The sequence below is a fragment of the Elephantulus edwardii genome, unplaced genomic scaffold, assembly GCF_000299155.1.
Source record: "Elephantulus edwardii isolate Elephantulus edwardi_28Jun2011 unplaced genomic scaffold, EleEdw1.0 scaffold00065, whole genome shotgun sequence".
NCBI classification, from domain to species: Eukaryota; Metazoa; Chordata; class Mammalia; order Macroscelidea; family Macroscelididae; genus Elephantulus; species Elephantulus edwardii.
Window position 1 is genome coordinate 3,502,770 of NW_006399815.1, and position 20,436 is coordinate 3,523,205.

Sequence of the window (20,436 nt, forward strand, 5' to 3'; positions counted from 1 at the left end):
CATATTGAAGGCTGCAGTCCTTGACCTATAAGAAAGAAAAAGCTTAGTTGTTGTCAAGTGGGTCTTGACTCCTGGTGACGATGTGTATCAGAGCATAAGTGTGCTCCACCGAATTTTGAATTGCTGATCTTGGCCTTTCATCTGAGGTCCCCCTTTGGGGACTTAGGCCTCCAACCTTTGGTTTGCAGCCAAATATATTAACTCTTTGGGCTACTAAATAATCAGATTATTAACGCTTAAAAGCAATAAAATTCCCATCTATTGTTTTTAATTTAATAGGTGTTCTTGATTAGGAAGAAAAGAAAAACATTTACATGCAAAGATAAATAATGATCCAAAAACCTGGATGAAATATACCCTTTCCTCTTGTATCTGTCATTTTTACATTTACAGCAATAGTAAAAAAAAAATAATTCTGATTTCACATTCAAAATGAATCCCTGGCACTTCTGTGTTCCAGACTTTGATTCTCAGTTATGGCAATTATGAAATGATGTTATTTCATGTGTAATAATGTCGTCATCTCCATCTTGTGATCTGATGTGATCATCTTCCATTTTTCATAACATCAGTTTTCTCATAACGACCTGGTCTTTGGAATTGAACCATGTAAGTGAGCAAAGGGTGTGTTCCAGGATGCTTTCAATGTCATGGGTTTTTAGTTATTTAAGTCTATTACTTTTAGTTCATGAGAAAATATTTTAATTTCATTGGTATTTACATTTACACACTCAAATATACTTCCTTTCTACTTAAATTAAGCTTCAAATGTATTTGTATTTTTATGTAACATACAGTCTGCTCTCCTACATCTAGTTACAGGTTGATTTCATTAACTTTTGGAGTTTATTCAATTTTTTTTTTTTGCTTAAAAGGAAACCAGAGTCATCAGTTTCAGGAAATCAGAGCATTTAAATATGCATAGGAAAATCTCCAGACAACCTAGGTTGGGTTTATTGTTAACAGACATTTGAAAATTCATGAACGAAGTTCTCAGAAGGGAATTAAGGAGGGTTTTGAAGCTCTTGAAGGAACCCTGGTGTGGTAACAGTTAAACACTTGGCTGCTAACTGACACGATGGTTTGAATACCCCCCCACCCCCCACGTCACTCTGTCCCAGTGTCTCCATAGGAGAAAGAACTGATGATCTGCTTCTATAAAAATTACAATCTCGAAAACTCTATGGGGCAGTCCTGCCCTGTCTCACAAGGTGATTATGAGTCAGAATTTACCTGAGGGCACCTTACAATAGAAGCAAGTGTTAGGATGTGGTGAACTAGATAGGATGCAGTGGGCCATCTGTCCAAGGAAGTGGCATATTCTCCCACCCCACGCAGTAGTCCTCACCTGGTGGGCTTCCTTTAACACAGCATTGCTGAGATTTGGGGCCAGACAATCCTTTTTTAGAGGATCTATCCTGTGCTTTGTGAGCTGGTTAGTGGTATCCTTGTCTTCTACACCCCAGATGCCAGCAGCATTCTCTTACATCCCAAACATGTCTCTAGACCTAAATGTTCTCTAGGAGTTAAAATTTTCCCTGACTGAGAAGTGCTGCTTGAATATATCTATTTTTCTCAAAGTTTAATAATCATGCCAGGAACTCATACATATTCCAGGATAGTGAGGGTATTAAAGATAAATACCTTCCATTTACATAGTACTTTTCAATTTTAAGTGTATTTTCACATTAATCCCGACATGCCTAGATCAAATACAAAAGGAATAAGTAGCTGGCTTAATGAAGATGATGAGGTGAGGCTGTAAACATTGCTTCTTTTGTTTGAATTTTGTTTTGCTTTGTTTTCTGGGAGAAAACTCAGAAGAATGACTGAAAATTTATTTGTCTATAGCAGACCATCATTTTTAATTTTAAAACTCATTGCTGGTAAGTCAGTTTTCACTCATAACTGGCCCTTCATTTGGTTTCCAAGACTACATGTTGCACTAAAAGATACTGTCCACCTTTCTCCTCAGGAGCAATTGGTGAATTAGAACCCCAGAAAAAAAAGTGTGGCCTTTGGGGTAGCAGTACAACTCTGTACAGACTATGCCACCAGATCTCCCCTTTTTAAATTTAGTCATCATCATTGTTAAAGGCTAGAGTGCACCTGCTTCAAGCCATATTCTTATCCATTAATTGCTATGCATCTGAAAATTGAATAGTGACTAGTGAATAAAGATGACAGAAGAATTGATGCCTTTGAGTTGTGGTGTTGGAGAAGAGTACCAAATAGCCTATAGACAGACAGAAAAAAACAAAACAAAACCAGACAAATATATCTCGGAGAAAGTGCAACTAGTGTGTTCCTTAGAGGTAAAAATGGTGAAGCTTCGTCTCACATAGTTTGGGTATGCTGTAAGGAAGAGCTAGTCCTTGGAAAAGGACATCATACTTGGAAAGGCGGCTGGTAAGTGAAAGAGAGGAATGAGATGAATTGACACAGTGACTGTAGCAATGAGCTCAAGCATAGCAGAGATGATGATGATGACATCGCAGGACAGGGCAAGGCTCAGGCCTGTTGTTCATAGTATTGCTGTGAGTTGCAGTTGACTCGAAAGCACCTAACAACATTGTTGTTAACACATTTACTATCATTATGTGTCAGAGAGAGCACCTTGGTGGAATAGTGTTTAAACCTTCGGCTATTAATCAAAAGGGAAAACAGTTTCAAATCCACTGGCCACTCCAAGGGAGAACCATGTGGCTAACTGCTTCTGGACCGATTTACAGCAACAGTCTTATGGAACAGTCTTTTTCTATCCTATACACTCATGTGACCATAAAACATACACTCATGTGGCCAAAAAGCAATGGATAATGTGCTTGAGAATTATGAAGAGGATATCTCCTGTCCTGAAGGAGTTGAAATTGTAATTAGAAGGATAATGATAATTAAATAGAAGAGAACTCTTCTATTTTGGTTATAAGCCAATGAGTAATCTAGACAAGCAGCCCATGTGTGTGGCAAAGGGTTAAACACTTGGCTACTAACCATTGCTGGGAGATGGCTCGAATCCATCCAGAAGTGCCTCAGGAAAGGCCTGGCAGGCTCCTTCTAAAAACTCAACCACTGATAAACCTTTGGTGCACAGTTCTCACTGACATCCATAAAATATCCATGAATTAGAGTCAACTTAATGGTAATAGGTAATCTGCACAAAGTGCTGTAAGAATTCATCACAGGTAAATAATCTACCATGGACTGGTCACTGGAGAAATGTTTCACAAAGAAGGTTGGCTTGAAATTCAGCAAAACATACAAGCAAGCTAAGGAGGCTTTGCAAAAATATAAGCAATTAAGGATGGGCTTGGTGGGACACTGAGAGTTGCAGCATTCAGGGGTCAGTATGCCAACTGCCCCCAGCTGGAAACAAAGGAGGACACTTCAACGATTTAGATCCTTCCAGAAGAGCTGTGGGTGAGCATTAACATTATTGGTAAGTATATTCGTTTTCTCCTGGACACAAGAGCCTACTATTTGGTCCTAAAAGCCTTCTGAGGTCCCAACTCATCTCACTATTTCTTAGTTGTTGGAATTGATGGAAAACCTCATAAGCAGTTCCTTACTTCACCTCTGCCTTGCATGTGGACTTCTGAGTTGTAAAACAACCCAGTGGTAGATGGAATTTGCTCCAGGACTTAAGAACAATAAATGACATAGTTGAGCCTCTACATCTTGTGGTTCCTAACCTTTATACTATAATAGACAAAGTGCTAGTCAATAGGCCTTTTATTGTAAGAACTACCTTCCCTCTGTAACTTGATTTGTGCCACTATTAGCTGCCAAGCAGCTAGCTGACATTGGCTACAAGACCTTCTCCACCTCCATGATACTACTTACTGTGTATGGGGCTACCTCTGCAGTGCCCGAGCCTACCAATATTTTCAACGGTGCAGCTTGCGACACCAGGATGCAGAAGAGCAGAAGACTTCAGGAGTCCTGTAGAGAAGCAGAGAAGCCTGAGACAAGCTATGGAAGGACCTTACCTTCAATCATTTCTGGGTCAAGATGACCTGGGCCTTTGATGGTTTTCAAACTCTACTCGAAGAAAGTGTTGATGTTTTTCCTGGTATGGACAATTTGAGGGGACTTTTGAGCTTTTGAGTCACAACAGGAATGTGAGACAGTGGTGTATCTACAGAAAATAAATATTTTACTCTGTGTAACAAAAAAAGGGGGGGGATGGGCTTGATGTGAAAGTAAGGTGAGTTTGTTCAGGGCCAGGGGAATGGTATGAATAAAGCAGAGAACTGCATTCATGTCGATCCGCTGCAGTAGTAGAATGATCAGAAAGAATGCTGAGGGAAACTGAAGAAGAGATGAGCAGGCTGGGAATAGACAGCAAGGTTCCAAACATCAGGTGTTGCAAAGACATTAGGAACAGTTGATGATTGCTGGGTGGAAGGGGAATGTGCAAGACCCATGTTTTCAGGAAGATTGCATCTGAAGATGGGAGAGGGCCTGGGCCTGGGTAGCATGTCAATGTCAGGCTCCTGGAAATGGGAGCTGAAAGGAATGAGAGGATGGGAAGGAGTGCTAAAAAGGAATGTTGACAGGGATTGGTGACTGATTGAATGGGAGCTGGATTAAAGTGCATGTAGATTTCATGTCTGGGTGAGGAGGAGAGTGAATGTTACCTTTAACGGAAACAGAGAAGCTAGCGGTGGTATGTGGAGTGGGGCAATGTTTCAAGTATGTAGAGATCGAGGAAATGGTCAACAAGCCTGTGGAGGGATATAGAAGCAAGCTGAGTCTGAAAAGAATGTATGGATTTTTATTTTTTTTTTTCCCCTGAGCAGGAAGGAACCCAATAGATCATGTCTCCCTACCTCTTCATTTTACAGATAAGGAAGTACGTTAAGTGACATGATCATTACCAAATAATATGTATGAGGGAGACCCTATTTCATAATGCAGAAGATGCTGAGTTTTATAAGATGAAGAGACGGGGGCTAAAGCTCTGAAAGATGACTTGTAGGACCAAGCCTAACACGGAAACACAATGGAGCATGCACTGCAGCAAGAGTGAAGGCAGCCAGAGAGGTACCCCGATGCTGAGGATGGGAGAGGGTGAAGTCGGCGTAGACACCAGGAGGTAGCACTTGAGAGGATGCAGCGAGGAGCAACTTCGTGGCAGTCAGTGAACTGTGTTGGATAAGACTAACGGGGTGGAAAAGGATGACGACTGGGAAGAGGCCGCCTATTTTGACTGAGGGTGGTGAAAAAAGTTAATGCACACTATGGTTAACGGAAAGGTTGGTGGTTTACATCCATCCAAAAAGAACTCAGGAGAAGGATCTTCTGGTCTACTTCACTAAAAATTAGCCATTGAAAATTCTGTGAAGTCGAGCTCTGGTGGCCTAGTGGCAAGAAGCTGCACTGCAATCCCAGAGGTGAGTGGTTTGAATCCACCAGATCCTCTGCTGGAGAAAGAGGGACAATATCCTCCTGTACCAGTCAGGTCTGATTTGATGGTACACACAAAAAAAAATAATAAAAATAAATATTTTTTTTTAAAAAAAGAAAATTCAGTGGAACAGAGTTCTCTGGCATACTTGAGATTTTGGCAAGATGGAATTGAATCTCAGCAACTGGTTTAGTATTAGTAACAACAAGAGCTTACATGACCCAGACCAGGCAATGCTCAAAGTGTTTGTTTGATGCACATAGATAGGCCAAACGGATGAACCTTAATAGTGAAAATGCGAGGTGGATATTACATGATCTACATCTTATAGATGAAGAAGCAAAAGGTAAGAAAATGTAACCTACTTGCCAGGGTCATGGAGCTTCAAAGGACCAAAGCCAGAGTGTGTTTGCCTAGGGAGACATGAGGACAAGAACACATCATCAGAGATGGCTCATAGTAGAGTCAGAAACAAGTGTTCTAGTCTAGGATACCTCCCTGATAAGAAACTCTGTGGGTGGTTGATAAGAGTCTGGAAAGGCAGAGAGGAACTAACTGGTGACCCATGGTCCTAGAGGGGATGGAATATGTGCACTGACTAATGGGTGACTCTTGTGCAGAGAGAGATAGATCAACACCTTTGCTTCTTTAATTGCCTCCTGGCTCCAGACTCCAAAGGCAGGTTTTATTCTTTTCTCCTTCTTGAGGATCCCACAGGAAACCCCTTCAGTATCAGCTTTCACGTTTTATCTTCTTAGGAGCATCTAGATCTTAAGTATGCAATTTTATGAGTTTTGGCTATCTACTGTTATATGTTCATTCCTTTCCCATCTTAATTATTCAGTAATATAGAAAATTGCCTTGCCAATTAGAACCTAGGATTATCACATCAAGTTAATAAACTCTAGCCTAAAGCAAAGACATCTGGCATTTTAGTTAACTTGGCTAGCCTGTTTGAGGACTTGTGAAATATAGAAGTTGGCTTATTGGTTCATATTACCATTGCAGAATGCTGCCATCCAAAAATCCCAAGTGGATGAGCACCCTCTGCATGTAAGGGCACAAGATAACCAGGAAGAACAGGACATAATTGGCTGTAGGCTCAACACTTTCTGAAAAATACTGACCTAACTATCACAGGAATGGAACTAAGAGTAGCATGATCTTATTTGTTAGTCTTAAGATAAAAACCCCATAATCGTTTCATAACAGTTTTTGAAAGTAAAGACATGTGCCTGGTTATTTAGTGATATGAAAGAATTACTGGTTTCTGCATTGGTTTTGGTTGTTTGGGGTGGTATTTTTTTTTAAAAAAAAAAATCTTGCTAATGATACTGTTTTTCAAAGAGAGTTTTAATTTTTAGAGCTAATTGCTAAAATATTTACAGGTCATGTGTCTAAGATCTGTTTCCAAATAATTGTAGGTGAGAAAACTCCACTGTTATCAAGATGATTCCAACTCATTGTAACCCTATAGGACAGAGTTGATGATACAGCAAGTTTCTGAGGACATAAACCTGTATGGAAGCAGACTGCCACTCCTGTAGAGTACCTAGTGGGTTCAAACCATTGACCTTTCAGTTAGTAACTGAATTCTTAGCTGCTGTTTCAATAAGGTTCCTTTTCTAGGTGATAAAAAAAAAAAGCAAATCCTCTAAACATGCACAAAGCAACAGCTATCGAGTTGGTTCTGACTCACAGTATCCCTCTATGGCACTTCCAAGGCTGAAGACCTCATAGAAGACTACCCATCTTTCTCCCATGGAGCAGTTGATAGATTCAGATCACTGGTCTTTGGTTATCAGGCACTTTATGCATATCTTACCAGAGCTCTTTTTGTTTCTATGTAATGTTGATGTTTTTGTGTGCCTTCGAGTTGGAACAAACCCAGAGCGGACCCTCAAGAGGGTTTTCAGAGGCAGTTAACTGCATGAAGAGAGATTGCCCATCCTTCTCCTACAGAGCAGCTGGTGGATTTGAACCATGTACTTTGGGATTATAGCATAGCTTCTGACTACTAGGCCACAAGAGCACCCTCTTTGTACATAATAGTGGGCATAAAAATACAGTAAGATTTTTGGCCAAGATGGATAATTTTTGAAGCTATTTCTTAGTTTATTTTTATTAGTCTATTTTTTATATATTTAAAATTTCCCATAATAATAAAAAAAATAAGGAATAAAACAGAGTGAGGATATTTGTCAATCAAGGTTCAATTGCACATAACAGTTTTTTTCTCTTTGTGGTAAGTAAAAGAGATTTAATATTGGGAATTAAGTTCCTTTAAAACTGTTACAAGTGCTGATAGATCAGGCTATAGGCGGGACCTCCAGTAACAATTACCAGAATAGTGTCAGTCACCTGGTCTGCTAACAGAACTGCTATTTATGCTTCTACCAGAAAGCCAGGAAATCATGAAGCCATTGTCTCAACTGCAGGCTCAGTAATTCATCACTTGGGTGAAATCTGGTGCTCAGGAATCCGTGGCCACAACTGTTGTCTCTAGTTCCACCTGATATTACCACCATCACTCTCTGCACTTAGCTCATTTGTTAATGCAGAGCTTTCAAGGGTGTATCTAATTGGGAGACACCAAGGTCAATCAGTATAGCATAGCCATAGAGACAAAGTTTTATACCCTCCTTATCAGTATAAGTAACAGAGTAGTAACTAGGGATTTAAAAGGTTTTGAGTGGCCATCTCTGCTGTGACCATTTATCTCTACATGTCTGGAACAAAGAAAGATGAGGAGAAGATAAAAAAATGCATAGAAACAATTAGTCTGCAGCACTAAGTAGGTCAAACTCATTGCTGCTGAGTTGGAAGAGACTCAGAGTTGACCCTCTAGCAGGTTTTCAGAGGTTGTACATTGCACAGGAGGAGATTACCCAGCTTTCTCCCTCAGATCAGTTGGTAGACTCAAACTCCCTTCCTTTGGATTGCCAGTTCAACTCATTACCCACTAGGCCAACAAACTCTCCACAGCACTAATCTTGTGAAACTCAACCTCCATGACCTTGAGACCAGAAGAACTAGATGGTGCGTGGCAACCACCACTAACCACATTGAAAATGATGACCTTAGAGTTAGAGATAAATCTAGAACCAAATCCTGACCAGGGTTACTAGCCTGCTAAAGACCAGCAAAGCCCTTTAGACTATTAGCTCTTAGTCACTCTTTGAGCCTAAAACTGAACTCACCTCAACTTTCAGCCAAATAATGCTGTTGTTAGGTACCATCAGGTTGATCCTATGAACCAAAGATTTGAACTTTGCTCTATCATGCACCAGCCTCATAATCTTTTATATGCTCAAGCCCATTTTCACAGTCATTATGTTAATCTATCTCACTGGGGGTCTTTCTCTCTTTCTCTGATTTTCTCCTTTCTCAGCGTGAAGTCATTCTTCAAGGACTGGCCCTCCTGACATGACCAAAGTATGTGAGACTAAATTTCACCATCCTTGCCTCCAAAGAGCACCCTGGATATACTCCCAGACAGACTTGTTTGTTTTTTTGGCAGTCCATGGAATATTCAGTACACTTTTTCAACACTATAGCTCAAATCATTGATCATTCAGATATCCTTGTTCATTCTCCAACCTTCAGATATATAGGAAGTAATTAAACAGGATCATGACTTGGATTACATACACTTTAGTCTTTAAATGGACATTGTTCCTCTTTAGCATTTTGGAGAGGTCCTTGACAGCAAATTTTCCCAATGCAACACCTTTGATTTCTTGACTATTGTTACCCTGGTGTTGATTGTGTATCCAAATAAGATGAAATCCTTGACAAATACAGTATTTTTCTCTATCCATCATGATGTTGGACCAGTTTTCCAGTGGTGAGGATTTTTTTGTTTTCTCAATGTGTTGAAGTGTAATTCTTCTTGAAGACTATCGTCTTTGGTCTTTCTTCCTCAAAGTAGTCAAATATTAGCCAGATCTATAAAGTGAAAGCAACAACAGGGAAATAATCAGTCTTCAGAAGAATGAAAATCAATAGGGCAGCAATAGCTCAGAAATAAGATTCAGAAGGCCGGAAGGGGAAGGATGGAGGGATGAATAGAACAAGATTAGAGACATAGTGGGAAGAGATACAGTGTAGGATTTATAACCAGTCTCACAAAACAAAAATATGTATGAATGCTTGAATAGAATTATTGTGTGCTCTGTAAATGTTCAAACTGCAAAAATCACTTTTGAGTTTTGTTTTGTATATTAGGTTTTTTAAGGTGTCTGAATGGTGGAATCAAAAGCAAAAGTGGCAACTTAGCTGCAAGAGATTCTGGGAATTGTAGTTTTCAACTTTTCAGCTTCACAGAAATAGATAAAAACAATAATTGAAAGGCCCAATTTATTGGCTTCTATACAAAATATGTGGGAGAAGAAAGAACAATCTCCTGTGGGATTAACTGCCTCTGAAAACCCACTGGAGGGTCAGCTATGGGTTGGCTCAAACTCTACGGTACACAACAACAACAACAAAACAACAATACAAAAGATACTAGTAATTGAGATTGTAGGGAGTTTTGTTGGCCTACTGGTAAGGAACTGTGCTGCCAACTTGAAGACACATGGTTCAAATACACCAGCTGCTCCTCTGGAGATGTTTGTTGTTAGGTTTTGTTGAGTTGGGTACAACTCATAGTGACCCTATGAATAATAGATCTGAACTCTGCCCCTATCTTGTGCCATCCTTATAATTTCTGACACACATGAGTCTATTGCTACAGTTATTGTGACAATCTGTCTTATTGGGGGGGGGTCTTCCTCTATTTGCCTGACTCGCCACCTTTTCTTTTTTTTTTTTAATTATTTTTGTGTGCGTGTACCATCAAATCAGATCTGACTGGTACAGGAGGAGATTGCCCCTCCTTCCCCGGCAGAGCATCTGGTGGATTCGAACCGTCACCTTTTCAAACATGATGTCCCTTTCCAAGGAATAGCCTTCTGTCCTAACAACATGTCCAAAGTATGAGAGAGCAAACTTCGCCATCTTTGCCTCCTAGGAGTGCTCTGGCTGTACTTTTTCCAAGACACATCTATTTGTCCCTTTGGAAGTCCATGGGATATTGAGTACTGTACTCTAATGCCACATCAATTCTGTCATCCTTAGTCATTGCCCAGCTCTCAGAGGCATAGCAAGTGACTGAAAAGATCATGGCCTGAATTAGGCACACCTAGTCTTCATACTGGCAATATTGCTCTTCAGTATTTTGGAAACGTCCCTGACAGTGAACTTCCCAAATGCAATATGTCTCCTGATCATTTCATTGCTGTTACCAAGTTTGTTGATTGTTGATCTAAGCAAGATGAAATCATTGACAACTTCAATCTTCTCTCCATCAATCATGATGTTGCCTGTTGGCTCAGTGGTGAAGACCTTTGTTTTCTTGATGTTGAGATGTTGATGCTGTTGACAATCCATACTGCTTTGAAGGGCAGTTTCCTCCAGTGTGATTTATAGCCTCTGAAAACCTGCTGGAGGGTCAACTATAAGTCAGTTCTGACTTGATGGCACACAACAGCAATTGAGATTGTGCTTTTGTTTATTGATATTTAAGGATCATTTTGGCTAGTGTTTAAGTTATAGTATATTCTTTGGTTTTGTTTTCATTCTACAATCTTTTTACTCAGTTCATTCTAGACCTATGCAGCTTTACTTCCTAAAACTCAAGAACATGTGTCTTGCCTGCTATATGCACATCAGCTTCCTCTGATTGGTCATATGAGGCTATTTACACAGTTGGCCTCAATAACTTTGTTTACTGTGCTTCATTCAGCTGTGCATTTTTTTTTTTTTACAAATCAAAGATTTGTGGCAATCCTGTGTCTAGCAATCTGTTAGCACCATTTTTCCAATAACTCATTTCATGTCTTTGTGTCACATTTTGATAATTCTCACAATATGACAGTTTTTTCACAATTCCATTACACATAAATAATATGAGGCAGAATTCACAGCAATGCATATTGTGAATATAACTTTTAATTACATAGGGAAAGAAAGATGGGCAATCTCGACCCATGTAAAATCTTCTGAAAATCCGCCGGTGGGTCAGCTCTAAGTTGATTCAAACTTGATAGTAGTGAGTGACTTGTGGGAATGAAAAAGTTCATGTTGCTGTATTGTAATATTCACTTTATTGTGTGGGTGTAGAACCAAGCCTGCAACATCTCTGAGGTAGGTTCATACATGTAGTGCTTTTCTATTCTGCCTGAAGAAATCCTACTTATTTTTGAAGACATAATTAAACTATTGTTGTTGTTGACTGCCTTCAAGTCGAGCACAACTCATAGTGACCCTATGAACTAAAGGCCTGAAGCCCCTCTACAACTATTGACATTTATCGAAGTTCATAGAGTTTCTGGAGGCATGTTATTTAGGAAGTGGATGCCACTCCTGCTTAACACTGGATATACTCTCAAGGTCCTATTAATTTCTCCTATTTGTTTGCTCATTTGTTTATGGTCTCTAAAATTAACCTGAATTTGTTTAGTCCTCATAGTTTAGTCTTTTCCTCTCAAACATTTTGTGTTACACTGTCATGAGATGGTTTTGCTTGCTGAAAGTGACTCTAAGCAACTTGAGGCCAGATGAGTTTCTTCATCATACACCACACCACACAAGTGTAAAGTGTATATGGTTTACACTGAGACATTAGTGAAGCATCTCAGTGAGTGCTCCGAGAGAGTAAAACTTGTCTTAAGCACCTCATTGGGCTGCAACAAGGACCAAGTATGTTCTTTGATGTGTAAACTGTAATTTGTAACCTGTTATAAATGTGGAAAGAGGGTAATTATTCTTGAGTTAACATCAAGACCTTCACACTATGACACCAGTCTGGTCTTTAATTAATTTTTATTGCCTGATAGTAAATTTGTCTTTAATTTAAACAACAATTCTTTGTTTCTTGAACTTGCCCCAATGTCTGTGACCATGACCTCCATCTGAGATATCTCAGCTTGGGCCCCATCTTCATCTGTCTCCTGTTTAACATGAAGCCTGCATCTCCAGCAATATAGGGTTTGATGTAAGTTATGATGCAATTAACCAATTAAGTAAGCAGTAGCAGTAGTTGTATAGACTTAGGTTTGCTGACATAAGTATTCGTAAGAGACAATATCTTGCTAAATGATGAAAAGTGCTTTTTTTTTGAAAAGCGTTTTTTAAAAATTTGTGTTTAGTATGATTTTCATCTTTATAAAATGTACTCATACATATGAATAATTTTATATATATATATCTCACAGGACCCAATAATGTTTCGTTGCATATAAGGTCACTGATTTGGAGGCATCTAACAAAATCAAAGTATGTATGTGTGTGTGTGTGTGTGTGTGTATATATAATTTGTGTTGTTATATGCCATCGAGTCGCTTGTGACTCATAGTGACCCTATGTACAAGAGCCCTATTAGTCGTTCTATCCTGTGCCAACCTCGCCGTCTCAAACACACTCATTCCCACCTCTTCACTCACAGACTTGATCCATCTCATCAAGGGTCTTCCTCTCCTGCGTTGTCCCTCCACTCTCCCAAACATGATGTCCCTCTCCAAGGACCAGTCCCTCCTTGAAACATGCCCAAAGTATGTCAGACAAAGCTTCAGAATCCTTGACTCCAAGGAGCATTCTGGCTTCACCTTCTCCAGGACAAACTTGTTTGTTCTCCTAGAAGTCCATGGTATATATTCAACACTCTTCTCCAATACCACAGCTCAAAGGCATCAATTTTCTTTGTATCGTCCCTATTCACTGTCCAACTCTTCAATGCATAGCACATATTTGCAAAGACTATAGCCTGGATCAGGTGCACCTTAGTCTCCAGCCTGACATCGTTGCTCTTCAGTACTCTTGAGAGGTCCCTGACAACTGAATTTCCCAGTGCAATTCATCTCCTGATTTCCTGGATGCTATTGCCAAGAGTGTTGATTGTGGAACCAAGTAAACTAAAAGTGTGAACAATCTCAATCTCTTCACCATCCATTCCGATGCTGCCAATTGGCCCAGTTGTGAGAATCTTTGTTTTTTTGATGTTGGTTTCAATCCATATAGGAGACTGCAGTCCTTGACCTTCTGCAGCAAGTGCTTCAGGCCCTCCTCAGTTTCAGCAAGCAGGGTTGTGTCATCTGCATAACACAGGTTGTTGATGATTCTTTCACCAATCCTGATGCCACATTTTGTGTGTGTGTATATTCTATTTGTACTAACTCATTCATTTTACACATAGCTACTGAGTGTCTACTTTGTGCCCTATGATAGATTGACAATTGCTGCACATAGAAAATGCCTGAATGCTTTTATATATCTCCTTAGAGGGGGCTCTGACAATCTATGAGTAAGAAATTACACTGCCCGCCCAAAGGTAGGCAGTTCTAATCCACTACTTGTTCCAAGGGAGAGCAAGAGAGAAGGATGAGCAGTTTCCTCCTATGCAGTTTACACTCTCTGAAAACCCACTGGAAGGTCAGCTATGAATTGGTTCCAACTAAACAGCAATGAGTCAGTCATACATCCTTAGAGACAAGGACAGTCAAACTTTGTCTCCTATACTTTGGACATGTTGTTAAGAAGCACCAGTCCTTGGAAACTGACGCCATACTGGGGAAAGCAGAGGGTTAACAAAAAAGAGAGGAAGGCTCTCAATGAGATAGTCTGACACAGTGACTACAACAATGGGCTTGAACATGGCAGATATTGAGAAGATGTCACAGGATAGGGCTAGGTTTCAATCTGTTGCTCATAGTCTTGCTATAAAGTTGCAATCAACTCAACAACATCTAACAACTCTATAAGGTGATGGATTTATACAATGATGGTAGCAATGGGCTAGAGCAAGGCAGAGGTCATGAGGATGATTCAGAGTAAGACAAGAGTCTGATCTTGTCCATAGGGTAGCTATGAGTCATGGCAGGCTCAACTGCACCTAATAACAATACATATTTCTGGTATATTCTGTATATAGAGTTTGAGGACTAGGGTACGTCAGATTCAGGTTATAGTATTTCCAATGCTTCCGAGACCTGGACAATAAATAAGGATGACAGAAAAAGAATCGACACCTTTAAACTGTGGTGTTGAAGAAGAGCACTGAACATCCCATGGACAGCCAAGGGAATGAACGGCTATGTCTTGGAGAGGGTGCAGCTGGAGTGCTCTTTGAAGGCAAGAATGATGAGGCTTTGCCTCACATACTTTGGACATATTGATAGGAGGGGGCAATTCCTTGGATAAGGACATGATGTTGGGAAGGGCAGAGGGTTGATGAAGGAGAGGAAGAACGTTGACCAGGTGTATTGACACAGAGACTGCTACAATGGGCTCATGTGTGTCAGGAAGTGTGAAGATGGCACAGGATAGAACAGGGTGCAGATCTTTTGTTCATAGGATCACTATGAATAGTGCTCGATTCGACGGCACCTAACAGCAGCAACACTTGCTGAAGTAACAGGTGACTTTGAATTGTTACTTGTTTATTTTTCAGTTTGCAATATATTTTAACAAAATCCACACTTTTTTAGAAATAATGAACTAATATATTTAAAAAGCATTTTAAGAGACTACTTATAATATGCCACGTGAAAAAATATTATAAACAACCTACAAACTCAATATTAAGTGAAAGCAAAGGTTGGAGACAAGGAAGAAAAGAGGAGGAAGGAGAGAGAGAGGGAGATAATATGTCAGAATCTAGCAAGTTGGCCTATGTGGATACTGGGATTCTTTACACTGTGTGTTCTAAAGATTGAATTTGTTTTACTTTTAGAATCAAGAGGAAAACCTACAACTTTTTCAAGATTTGGTCTAATTATAGGGAGCTCAGGTAGCTTAGAGTCAAGAAGTTGAGCTGCAATTCTAAAGGCATGCAGTTCAAGTCCACCAGCTGCTCTGCAGGAGAAGGATGGGCAATCTCCTCCCATGAGATTAACTGCCTCTGAAAACCCTCCAGAGGGTCAGTTATGGGTTGGTTCCAACTCGATGGTATACAACAACAACGACAGTCCACGTACGATTTTTCTATGAAGCTACTTCAGATTCTTGAATTTTGCCTTTTTCTTATTTTGAATAATTTTATCCCCTAGCATTCTCTAAGCAAAGCAAAACAAAATACAAGCTCATTTTGTGACTACTGATTCCTAACGACCCTATAGGATAGAGAACAGAATCATTGAGTTTCCAAGGCTGCCTTATCTTGGTTCTATGGAGCACCTTTTGTGTTCAAACTGTTGGCTAACGACTAAGTGCTTGACCACTTGCACTACCAGGGTTCCCAAGCACTCATAAAGCATGACAAATTTGCCTTAGCCATCGGAACAGCTGCCGCTAGGTTTGCATTTCCCCTTTCATGTCAGTTTTCAAGTTAAAAAAAAAGTTCAAGTTCAGAAAGTTTATTTCCTAACAATAAAAATGGATTCTGTGTAATTCACTTGTTATCTGTCCAATACTGATCTAATTTTAGTGGGCAGAACTTCCTCAATTCTTATTCTTTCCTCTTTTTTTCTAGTTCTCTAAATTATCAGTTATATAGATATTTTATTTGTATGCACACATAGACATGCACATACTTACATGTGTATATTTGATATGAAAGTTATCACTCAATTAACTAATAGACTAGACAGCTATTACTAATTAAATTTTTTCCTTAGAAAATTTTGTCTCGTGTCCCATCTCCTACCAGTTTCTTGAGAGAAATAGACTCCTTAACGCAAACTGGAAACACCATCTATGGAATCATAACTTTCTTCCAAACCAAAAACCAAATCAAACTACCAAGTCAGTTTCAATTCATTGATTCCCTGTAGGACAGAGTTGGGTTTCTGACACTGTAAATCTTCATGGAAAAAGACTGCTTTGTCTTTCTCCAGGAGGTTTGAAACACTGACATTTTGGTTAGAAGCTCAAAGCTTAGTCTACAACACCAACAAGGCTCCTAGTTAGTTTCTTTTTTCCAGACCTATAGTATCATGCCGGCAGTCTCTGAGAAAGTTACAGAAAAGGAAGTCAGTGTGATAAGTCTCCCATAAATTACCTTGTATAGCCTGTTTGAACAGGTTTCAGCAAAGCAGACTCTGAATTAAGAGCAGAGGTCAACTATTTTAGTGCATTTCAACTTTTACAAAGTAAATACAGATCGTAAAACATTACTACTCTGTGAAGGCATTCAAAAGCAAATAGAGATGGGTCAATGTCTACCATTAGCACCTTGCCCTGAGACCTGGATCCAGGGACTCAGCCCTCCCTTGGCCTGGCTTCCTATCTTCCAGGAGAGGCCCTGCCCAGCAGGAAGAATAAGGTTCCTGGAACCAAGGTGTCACAGGATGTTTAAAGGGTCTTGGAATCAGGGAATTTCATTCTAGATTGAAGACCATGAAGGAAGAATAATGTGTCATCCTGCCTATGAGGGGAGAGATTTCATGAAAAAGTACCATTCTATCTTTGGGTCCTTAAAATATCAAGTACCAAAGGATACTTTGGGATAAAAAGAGTGCTTAGGTGGACACACTGGAGTTTTGACTCTTCACTTCATTCTGTTAACTGAAACAAAATCTGCTGCTGTCCACTCAATTTCAACTTATGGCAACCGGTGTGTTGTAGAACAGAGCTGAGCTGTGCAGGGTTTTCTTGATGGTAATCTTCAAAGAGGTAGATCACCAGAACTTTCCTTTTTACAGTGACTCAGTAGATTTTAATCACCAGCCTTTGAGTTAGTAAACTGGTACAGCTTGTATAACACAAAGACCATCTTTGCTGTGTTACAATTGTTCCAAGAATTCAAGATCAAACAGAAATGTAAAAAATGTAGCCCAAGGGTGTTTGGAAGTATAGAAAGATTCTTTCTGGCATTCTGCATTGTTCTGTGGTCCCTATCCCAGTAAGGTTCCCATGTGCATGTGTTCCTTGCATTGGAAATTTCCAATAAGGTGCTTCTTACTATCTGCAAATATGTGACACTGTGTATTTCAAACTTTTTTCCGTTCTACTACTGGCAACCTCTCAGACAGTTAAACCACAGCAATCCAAGAAGGGAATAAATATAGATTCTGGAACTCTTTTGTTTCTGGTGAGTAAATATAGTATCAACTAGATTATCCAAATCCCCTGAGTATGAGTTTGCAGTCCCTAATTCCCTGGCACGGAGTGATTTTCTTGAAGAGATTGATTTAATCTCTTGCAGTTGGTGGATAAACTGTTTACTAAATTTCGAAATGCCAATTTGTCCTGTGCTGGTTGACCACCTGGTTAGGCAGTCGATTCTGAGTGATGTCATTTGCTGAGGATTTGCATTGTCATTAAGCCGGGATTTCTAAATCAGAGGTGCTTTTTGTGTCTCTGCGGTCTTTATCCATCTAGATATGTGCCTAGTAATTTGACACATTAAAATAACTGTATCAATTTAATTTTGTACCATTTCAATTAAAGGATATCTATCTTGCCTGCAAACTGGCACTCTGTCCTATATATATGTGAGCCATAACATTCCAGACATGATTTATTTCCTAATTAAAAAGGGAGAGGAATTTGTTATTAAAAGTTATAAACCAATGTGCATTATTGCTTTGGTGGATCAAGTAGCAAAATGTAAACATTGTGCAATTAGTAAATTACTAATTTGTTTACGCTTCATTTTGTGTTTCAGGTGTATCATTATATTGTTGCTGCTATCTTCTTTTAAATATACTTGAAACAGAATTTGGACCAATTTGTTGAGAACAGATACTTCCTAAACATGATGCACTTCAAAAGTGGACTTGAATTAACTGAGCTGCAAAACATGACTGTGCCGGAGGATGATAATGTTAGCAATGATTCCAATGATTTCACTGAAGTGGAAAATGGCCAAATAAACAGGTGAGTATTTTTCCACTAACACTTACTTTCCAATGAAAGAAATAGCTCTAAAGAATTGTTCTGATTTTCATTTATTCTCTTGAATTATTCATTACTAAAGTTATGCTCCACTTGAAGATGTAATTTGAATTTCTTATGTGACATCTGTTGGACATAGTTTGCAATAGCAGATGCAACAAATAGGAAAGTAATTTATTCATCCTTTCAAATCTTTCAATTGAGTCTAATAAAAATGTATAAACACACTGGACCCCAACCAGCCTTAATTTTTCAAAGGCTCTGTGCTTATAGATTAGAGAAACTGTTTGAATGCCACTGAGTCCTGCATCTGAATGTGTATTGCAATCATCTGACCTTCCTCACATTTTAATTGAGCAATGGTTCGAGCTACAGAGGCCAAGTGATTGAGTAAAACTACAAATATATCATAACAAGAATAATTCATAGTGTGGATGAATTTTCAGAAAAAATTTGAGTTGAGCCCGAATTGTTCTGTTAGAAAGTATACCAAGAGAATTGGTAGATGAAAGAGAAGAAGAGGTTCCATGAGTGAAAGGAGAAGCAGGGAGGAGAGATAGAGACAGGAAGGGAAGGGCAAATGACCTGGGACATCTTCCAACATCTATGTTCTTTGTCTCTAAGAGCAGAACCAAACATATTTCATATATCCTTCCACCCAAAAAAGGATCTATGATTTGGGGATCTTCTGACTTAATAATTTGAGAATTGGTTTATGTGAAGCCTAAGACTCTTTGGACTTATTATATCTCAATGTCAGGAAAACAGAAATTCTCACCACTGGACCAATAAGTGACAGATGTAGTGAAGACTGAAACTCTCAGTGATTTCGTCTTACTTGTATCCACAATCCATATACTTGCTACCAGCAGTCAGGAGATGAGGAGATGTATTGCCTTGGGAAAGTCTACAGTCAGGGATCTCTCCAAATTATTAAAGAGCAACGATGTTAGTGTGAGGACTAAGGTATGCCTAATTCAGATCATGGTCTTTTCAATCACTTGTTATGCTGCTGAGAGCTAGACAATGAGTAAGGATTACAGAAGAAAAATTGATGCCTTTGAGTTCAAAGTATTGGAGAAGAGCACTGAATATCCCATGGATTGCCAAAAGAACAACAGATAAGTCTTGGAGAAGGTGCACCCAGTAGTACTCCTTGGAGGCAAGTATAGTGAAGCTTCATCTCACATATTTTGGGCATGTTGCTAGAAGCTTTTTCTTAGAGAGGGATATCGTGCTTGGGAAGGTAGAGGGATGGTGAAGGAGAAGAAGACCCTCAATCAGGTGGCTTGACTCTGATGGTAGTAGCAATGGGCTCTAATGTGTCACAAATAGTGAGGATGGCACAGGAAAGGACAGGGTTCAGACCTGTTTTTTCATTAAAGTCGCATGAGTCTTACTTGACGTGGCAGCACCTAAGAGCAACAGCAAGAGTGTGTGGATGGAGCAAACAATTAACCCATTTGGCTGCTAACTAAAAGGTTAGAATGTCAAGTCCAGTCAGCACCTCAGAAGAAAGCTTAGTAATCTATGTCTGAATTACCAACTATTGAGATCTCAGTGGATTACACTTCTATTCTGACACACATTGGTCATCATAAGTTGGAGTCTACTAGATGGCATCTAACAGTAATAGCAGGAAGCCCTCCTTTTTTGAAGTTAGTAGCACAGCTGTCGGAAGCATTGGATCTTCTAAAACACAAGGAGAAGAGGGTATACCGGTGATGCTGCAGTTCTTCAGAGGAGCCAGAGGAAATAAGAATGAGGAGGATAGGAACATTATGTCAACTAACCAGGTATCTCATTTCTGATATCTGCTGTACATTTTAATATAGTATGGAACTAAAAGGTCACTGTAGGCCTTAGCCATCACTTTTACATTCTCCGAAGCTGTCAACACTACCTCTTCTTTTCCTTCCTTTGAATGTTTGTGGAGGACAAGTCCTCCACCCAGTCATTTTTCCTCATTTTCATCCAAGAACTATTTACTGTGTGAGGTGATATTTCTTGTCGCTGCAAGCAAATTTACTTTTCACCTTTTCTGAGTAATTGTTAATAGCAACCACCATTTCTTGAGTTCCAAGAATTTTACACTAATTACCCCTTGTTCTAATAGACATCATACATAGCAGGTATGCTTTTGTAAATGA

General features: G+C 39.4%; 1 protein-coding gene across 1 annotated transcript in view; it reads left to right on the forward strand.

Annotated features, from left to right (window-relative positions):
* Positions 1–18,056: 18,056 nt before the first annotated feature.
* The window catches only part of SLC38A1 (solute carrier family 38, member 1), a 61,698-nt gene continuing 59,318 nt past the window's right edge, over positions 18,057–20,436 (forward strand). The window contains exon 1 of the mRNA XM_006888175.1: positions 18,057–18,268. Within this exon, the coding sequence (XP_006888237.1) occupies positions 18,147–18,268 (122 nt within the window). The 5' untranslated portion in view covers positions 18,057–18,146. The remainder of the gene's footprint in view (positions 18,269–20,436) is intronic.